The 8,576-nt window shown below is 37.5% G+C and overlaps 1 protein-coding gene across 1 annotated transcript in view; it reads right to left on the bottom strand.

Moving 5' to 3' along the window:
* Positions 1–6,917, bottom strand: part of LOC147447627 (uncharacterized) — a 6,926-nt gene extending 9 nt beyond the window's left edge. The window contains exons 1-4 of the mRNA XM_086523366.1: positions 6,317–6,917; positions 2,867–2,890; positions 705–977; positions 1–371 (exon numbers count right to left, since the gene is read on the bottom strand). The exon at positions 1–371 is cut by the window's left edge and continues 9 nt beyond it. Of these exons, the coding sequence (XP_086379492.1) occupies positions 153–371; positions 705–977; positions 2,867–2,890; positions 6,317–6,847 (1,047 nt within the window). The 5' untranslated portion in view covers positions 6,848–6,917 and the 3' untranslated portion in view covers positions 1–152. The remainder of the gene's footprint in view (positions 372–704; positions 978–2,866; positions 2,891–6,316) is intronic.
* Positions 6,918–8,576: the final 1,659 nt, after the last annotated feature.

Raw genomic sequence — 8,576 nt, forward strand, 5'->3', positions numbered from 1 at the left:
TTTCTTCAAGTAACTTACAACAACAATAAACTTAATATATGATGAATAAAACTCATGATATCTTGATCAAATCTTCTTCTAGACGATTACAATGTTTGTTTATTTTTGAGATGTAAGATCTCAACATGTCATCTACATGAAAAGTTTAGGTTTCAACAAAGACCTACCATTGCTCTTCCAAAATTGCTCATCATTTTTGCATTGAAATAGGCTTGTTGTAGTTGTAAGTTCATTGCCATAGTCTGAGTTATTGGATCCATGAATCTTGAGCTTCCGACATCTGAATCCTCACTAACTTGCATTAATGTCTCGTCCTTGAGCTTTTGAGCACAAGTAGAGCACTTTTTGAATAGCTCATTTTTTTCAAGAATCTGAAAATGTACAAGAGAGAATTAGATTTAAGAACAAAAACCCATAAAAGCTTGCAAAACCTGCAAATATACTGTTTGTCATTCTTAAAAAGTATTAATATACAAATATAAGCAGACAAAGAATAACTTTTACTTGTCTACTTGGCACTGATGCAAAAAGAAATCTTTTAACACTTTTTAGTTCTTTTTATTAATTGTGTCAAAAGAACATTCAAGGATCTTGAATGAAAATTTCAAAAATAAATAGGGTACTAAAGTTTTAATAAAGATAGATGGACTTTATAATGCTAGTTTACTTTAAAAGGTCTAAATTGAGAAGTTAAAGAGGATCACCTTCAAGGCTTTGTCATAATCCAATTTATAAAGATCATTAGTTTTGCAATCTCCACAGCATAAGTCCTTTCTTAGCCATTGCATGGGTTTGAGGTCTGTATAGGATGGATCATTGCAAAATGTGCCACAATATACGCACATATAAGTAGCACACCACTCACAAACAAACGTTGGAGGAGAAGAATCAGGGAGCGTTGCCATATGTTCTTTCCCTGCCACAAGTGCGCTTCCCAAATCCTTGACATGATAATCCTCACATATAGTACATTGTACCTACAAATAAGATTGTTCATAGAAAAAAGAAAAATCTCATCTCTCTCTCTCTCTCTCTCTCTTTTGCTCGCTCGCTCGTTCCCCCTCCCCCAACCCTCCTTCTGGCCCGCTCTTTTCATCTTTTCATCTTATGTCTTGTGGCATGCACATTGCACATATGATGCATAGCATAGCACATGAGTGCAAAAATATTACAACATTAGTCTACTAGAATTACATGACAAAATGGTTCAATTTTGTTAAACTCTACAAATATGGGGATTTTATTGAAATAGAGTGGTATGTTTAACAGCGATTCCAAGCTCCCTCTTGAACTAGCTATGCAAAATTGTATTCAAGTAGAAATACAAGATACATAAAATTAGGAATGTGTGCTGGTCTATGTCTCTTTATCATTCTCTTAACCTATTCAATCTCTCCACGTCCTTAGAAATTTACCTTATTAAACATTTTTTTCTTTTTTCTTTCAAACTAAAAGTTGGATGCTTCTAGAAGTGTACACTCTCTTTCAAACGACCATGATTAGAAGTGTGACTTAATAGGTGAGAAGCAAGATTTTAAATTCCTTGAAGTTTTAAGCAAATGTTATTAACTATGTGTATGCTCATGTATATAGATTTTATATTTTCCAAGTATATAGTAGAATATATTAAGTTACCAAGAAAATATTTTAAGTTTCTCATGATCTAAAACATGTCACTTGTTGGGGAAATAAAAATCCCTTGAATGGGTCGATAGTTGTTTTAAACCTTATATATCGTACATTGTTTTCATATAAAATGATAAAGTTGACACATTCATTCAAAAAAATAATTTATGCGTTCATGAAATAGTGTCTTTAAAAGAAATAAAAATTGAAATGCTCATTTGAGCTTGGTTTGAATTAATACATGCAAAGCCTGGCATATCCTTTGCACAAGGACATCCAACATATACAAAAAAGTCAGTTCAATGGATGCAAAGCCCCTCCAGGGATTTGAGACCATTGACCCAAAATGTATTTTTAATCCATGTCACAAAGTTTTTATTTAGAGGACTTATCTTCTTCTTCTCGGTAAGTCACTTCCTCCAGCTAGCCAAAAGCCATCTCCAAGTTGCCAACATTGCATTCCGTTCTTTTTCTCAAATAGTTGTTCATTTCTAGGGACCCATACGGCTTTCATGACTATAGATCTGACTATGGTGCTCTTGGAAACACCAACAAGATACCCCTCTTCTCCTCTTCATCACCAACCAAAGATTATCTTGTTTCTCCATTGTCCTTATACCTTTCACATTCCAAGGGATCACTCGGAGAATAGGGTTCATGGGGAAACGGGGACAAATTTCTCAACAATAGTTCCACTCTGGCTTCCAGCCTCCCTCGCTTCTCCTGCTACTAGAAGCGACTACTAGCTGTCTCTTGAAACTTTAGCTTTTCTTTTAGTGTTCTAAAAATCCCTCTCTTTCAAGTGCATATATGGTCGTTTCTTTTGGTGTTATAAAAATCCCTCTCTCAACTTTAAATCCAACTCTTGATTTTTATCAAGATGTGAGGAACATATATATACCACATATTTCCTTCTTTTTTTAATAGCAATGCGGACATTCCCGCCCGTGATGTTACAAAGCACGTCTGAGCGCTAATGGGTCGCTTGGCCACACTCGAATCCATGACTTGGGTCATGGAGAACAAGTAGTCAACCAACCAAGCTAGCTCCTTTGGACATATTTCCACATATTTCCTTTATGAACATTCATATCAACGAAGTTCCTATTGGTCATTCCGATGTTTTTCCTTTTATATGTGCTATATAAGCTAAAAATTTGACCATAATTAAAAGGTGCCCATACTATTCAAGAAACTACATTATATATCCAAAGGGGAATGTATAAAAAAAAAACCTTACCTCATTCACCTCCCTTGTGGAATCCTGCAATACATAAGAACAATGGTCAATTTAATGAGCTAAGGGACTAGATTGGAAATAAGACATTTACTAATGACACAGACCATTATCTATATGTGCAATAGTCTATAATTTAGTCGTGCTCATACCGTGTTTAAGGATTTCTTTTACTTTTTAGTATCCTATATCAAATAATCATGTGGTATTCAACCCAAGTCTATGCATATATGTTCTTGATTATAAAACCAAAAGGAAATTCAAGCTTAAGTCATGTAAGTTCAACAAATGCAAAAGTGAAAGAGGAAAAATAGCTAATAGACAATTAATAAGGAATTAAGGTTTTAAAATAACAAACTTTTGATTAACAGTTAATTATGCTCTCAAGTAACTTAAAACGAATCTTTGTGTTGTATTTTGATTGGATTGAGATGATAATATTTGGTGACCTAAATGGGAGCTATTTAAATAAAATTTATTAGTAGATTTATAAAACTGATCTAAAGGAATGTTTATTTCTACTCTAGTGTAAGCCTTAAATCTTGCCTTATATCACAAAATTAATTTAAGTGTGCTTTGTTTAATTTCAAAAAAAATTAATTGTGACTCGTCATGATGAGCTCTCATGATCTAACTAGGAACTACATCAGAGAGTTTTATCAACTTTGAAGATCCACAGTAATTGCATATGCATTTTAATTTGTTTGTGTTAAACATACAATCTAGCCCTACACTCACAAAATTTACATGATAGTCTCAAATAATTTTGAGTTTTATCATAAACATTCAAAACAATTTAGAAATTTAAGAGTCAATCCCAATGAAACCTTTTTTTATATTTTCTTATTCACTTCTATATTGTACATCGATGTGCCTTTTCAAGGATGAGATCATTTCTACTCAATGCTCTCATGATTTTAATGTCTATAAGAAAGAACATTTATAGCTTCCCTTTCAAAGGAATATTACTGAAGAAAAAGAAATCATTAGCATAGACTGCAAACAGCAAACTAGCAAATCAATATTCCATCCTAAAGATTAGTGCAAGACAACATTTGCTACAAAATGGGACATATTCCAAAGCTAACCACTTTTCAACAATTGGTGAGCTATGCTTTTAAAAACATCTTTATATATTTGAGGAACTATACATGGATGACCTCAACATCCACTCCTCCTACATGAGAATAAACCACATCAATCATTTAAAACATAGCTTTGGAAAGTGCAAACTGTATAGGCTTTTCCTTAACTCAAAAACATAGCTTTTACGACTGGACAAGCTGAAGCCATCGGGCACATTGTGTCTAGAAATGGTACTTGTATGGTCATAGAAACGTCTAAGGTGACTATTGATAAGGGTAAATATACAGCTAAAGTAAATGACATACAGTTCATATACATACAGTTGCATGATAGATATCATAACTCCCATAGTTATAGTGAGGGATACATTCAAGAGGTAACCTACATTTTTCCTTATGCAATGTGATGATGCAAATTTCAAAGGCTCTCTTTGAACTCCATATTATTTTGTAAAATCTCATTAATAATAGGAGAAAATCTAATTAATAAGTTAAATTTTAGCATGATTTATGTAGCATATGTTATATGCTATAACATATGCATGGGAGATATACACTAAGCATTAAAACTAAAGGAAAATTGTAGGTTTCAAGAATTGGGAAACAAAATGCTTACGTTTTCAAATTTAGAAGAAAAATGCTTCTACAAACAGGAAAACATTCTTAAGATCAATCCATAGCTCTAACTTATATATGTATCACTATTTTGGTAAGAGGCAGACATAAAAGTTTCTTGAGACACTTTTCTCTAGACCCTTAGTTGGGTTTTATCCCAACAACTTTGTGACCCATAAGTGGTGCTTAACTATGAAACTGGCATAGATTTGCTAGTCCAAAGGTTCTTAATACCTTAAAGTCTTGGAATCTTGCAGGCTAGACCTGTTTGTAAAACCTTGCAATTGAGCCTATTAGTGCAAAAATAGTACTAGAATGGGTGATCTCTTGAGAAGGTGCTCCTCCATGCCATATCAACTAGTATCGGCGGATCCATGGTGATTCTTGATGTCTCATCCATGGCATGACATTAAAATGTGTACTAGTGAGCCTGGATGATGTAACCAAGTAGAGATCCATCTTAATAAACCATGTGAACCATGAATATGTATCATAAATCCCCATGAGCATCATTTTTAAGAATTCAAGAGGGGTCCGACAAAGAAGAAAGAAGAAAAGGAAAGAAAAAAAAGAAGTCCCAAGTTTGGCCTAACGGGTTAGTTGTTGGGGTAAGCCCAACTTGTGACCATAAGTGGTGTTTAACCATGTAAAGTGGCTAGACCTGAGGTCCTTGACACCTACACATTTTGGGGTCTAGATGGCTAGACTAGTTTGTGAACCTTCTCATTAAGCGCACACGTACTAGGATGGTTGACCTCATGAGAAGGGGTTTGTCCCTTCCCTATCACCCTTTAGGTACTAATGCGACTATTACCATGTCTTGAGAGTGGTCAATGGAGCATATGGGCCAACGAACTAGACCATAACTGCTCGTGACTCATAGTGGTCTTTGTCTTTCTGATGAGAAGCGATGATAGAAAAAACTGCCGAGATCAGGGCCGCCTTCTCATGGGAAGGTTGATTATGAATTATATTCTCATTGTTTTTGACTTGATGAGAGGGTTGGATCTTTTTGAGATTTTCCCTCAGCTGCCTTTATCATCAAGGTCTCAAAGAAGGCCTTACTTGCATCCTAAAATTTCCCATGCCCACCTTGAAAGCTACCAAATATTCACCCATTGTTGTGCAAACATCACATGAGAAAAATGTGCCCTTTATCTGGTGCTCCAATGCCATAGTTGCCCCTATCTAGGCACATAAGAGAGGGCAAGGCGGGGGATGAGGAGGATTGCACCTTGCATGCGTGCCACATTGCAATGTAATTTTACATGTACTCCGAGGCTTTCACTATATGTAAATCTCCATCCAAGGCCTAATTTAAAAACCTCTTAAATATTTTTTTCATGAAAATGTAATCAGAGCCTTTTCTTAATCAATGTATGCATGTCTCCTTTAATTATGTACCCTTCAATATGTTGAAAATGTGTAAAAGGTGGGACAAAACAATTAGACAGTGACTTACGAGAAGTTTTGGACAAATTCTCACAATAATTCCCACATTGTGACTTACCTCAACATCATGAGCTTCTGTGAGGGAGGCACCACATACCTAGCTAGGTACGACTTGGGGGGGGGGGGGGGGGGGGGGGGTGGTCCCCTGCCCCCAGTCGTACCTAGCTAGGTATGCGGTGCCTCCCGAGCAGAAGCTCAGGATGTTATTCATTGTTACAAAAACACTGGAAAAGACTCCGTTTTCCTACATGAGAAAATTTCTAAATCTTCTTGTGACTATAAGAAACGTTAAAAGGGTAACCTGTAAGGGGGCCGAGCTGGTAGAGGAGGTGAGGAGGTGGTGGTACATGAGGGCCGTGGGAACGAGGTCGTGGTCAGTTGGATGGGAGAACGCATCTGAGCCAAAGCAGCAGGCGCAGAGGTCGAAGGAGTCGGTGGCGGGGCCCAGCTCTGAGTTACACTCCTCCCAGCACGTTCTGCACGTGTAGCCGGCAATAATGACGGGCGCCAGGCAACCGTCGCAGACCTGGAAGCCCGCCTCCATAATGAAGGTGAACACGAGATACTCATCAAACTCCAGAAAGCCACTCTTGTCCTCGTCGACGTAGCTGAAGATCTTGGAGATCATGGCGCCGCTGCCGTTGCGGATGATGGGGTTGGTGCTCTGCAGAAACTCTGCTAACGAGATCTTGCCGTCCTGGCTCTCGTCCAGCTGGAAGAAGCTCTTCCTCACCTCCGCTCTTCTCTCTCCGCTCTGCTTGTTGTAGTGCACGTGCGCCGTCTTCCGCAGCACCGCCCTGATGGCCTCATCTGCAGAGCGTGCATTCGCCATGGCCGTGAAGAGAGAGAGAGAGAGAGAGAGGGAGAGGGAGAGAGAGAGACTCCCTCTGTGGCCAGTGGACTTGTGAAGTTGTGGGTCTGACTTTCATTACATTTAAAGACCTCAAAATCCACATGTTGCCCAAGAAGAACGCGTGGACTTTGACTTTTGAATACAGTTGTCTATTTTTTTCTAAACGTGGAAAAAGGTGCTTTAGACGCTCATATATATTAGTCAACACTAAGATTTAGGAGAACTTTCCTTAAATTTAAAGTCATTTTGCTATTTAGGAGAACTTTGCTTAAATTTAAAGCCATTTTGCTTTGTTATTTTACTCTCTTAAATCCAACTTTGACGCAAAGTTTTTGTACTGCAAAGCGTGCAACTCCTTGGCTTCATTCTATCAACGAGAATTGCACCGGTATCCCTAATGGAAACTAGTACGATCGGCGCCTTCCTCTCTCCCTCTTTATCGTGCGCCTCTAAAGGAGCTTCTCTCATTTTGGACTTTAGCCTTCATATCACAGTTTGTGACACATGTAAAGGGCACTCGCTCTGCCGTTATAGAATACATATAGACTAGTCTTGCTTGGTTGGCCTTGTTGTGACAATTTATTTTCTCAAGATATAGTAAAATACTATTGAAGATTTTTTTTTCCAGCAAATAGTATATCAAGTTTAAAAAAACAATTTTTTTTGGAAACATTTTTTTAATGTGAAAATCAAATAGTAGTTGTTCCGTTCAATACTCTTTAAAAGAAAAAGAAGCACCAACGCAATGTATACATCAAGATAGTGCACTCACCTTATTTGTAGTGGTTTCACTTAAACAAGCACACACTTCAAAAAGCAAAAGCTTGCCTTTGATGAACTAAGAACAAAAGCAGAAGAATAATTAAACTTTCCATACCATGAAAATTTTCAAAAAAGTAAGTAGTAGTGCACGGTCTATGTGAGTGCAATACAAAAGTATGATGGAAAGTCGGCACTGTCTCTCTAAAATGTATAAGAAACAGAAGCCGAACTCTATCTTGTAGTCCATTTCATACTACATAGTCATGGTATTCAAGAGCAAGATAACAAACCTGAATTTCTCTTCTAGGCCAAATCCAATGAACATTTCCATCAATAAGTTTTAAACGGAAGACAGAACAAAGGTCAAAGCAACTATCTTCCCAGAGGGAGTTACATCAGAAGCCAAAAGTCCTTGGACAATGCCCGATGCATTCAGCTTGACAATTTCTTTAGGCCTTTTGGGGGATAGATTTCCAAAGAGCCCATGAACTTATGAGCTCCATCCACTACAATGGAGAAGCCACACTTATTGACAAAGATGGGGCTCCAGCTAGAGTGAATATCTCCATTAAGCTCATAAATCAAGCTCTCCATTTTCCTCTTGGAATCCACAAACTTCTTCACATAACAAAGGCCATAGACAATGAAAAGAGATTAATCAAGTAGCAGAGGGCATAAACTCACAAGGACCTTATCTACTCCGAGATGGAATTTCCCCTAAGATTTATTTCTCACCCCTTGAAGATTTAGAAGCCACCAAGGTACACTTAGCCCATCCTCCATGCGGCAGTAGTGATGGCCATCGGCTTGGCAAAGAGAAGAGTGATCAAGTGCAATCTATGGAATTATATTCTAGGAAATCTACTTGAAGAAAATATAAAGGGCACTGACACAAACCAGACATACATGTACGCAAGGTCGATGCTTACTAGAATAGCATACCAAG

The sequence above is a fragment of the Adiantum capillus-veneris genome, chromosome 11 (genome assembly GCF_014529385.1).
Source record: "Adiantum capillus-veneris isolate H3 chromosome 11, ASM1452938v2, whole genome shotgun sequence".
Taxonomy (NCBI): Eukaryota; Viridiplantae; Streptophyta; class Polypodiopsida; order Polypodiales; family Pteridaceae; genus Adiantum; species Adiantum capillus-veneris.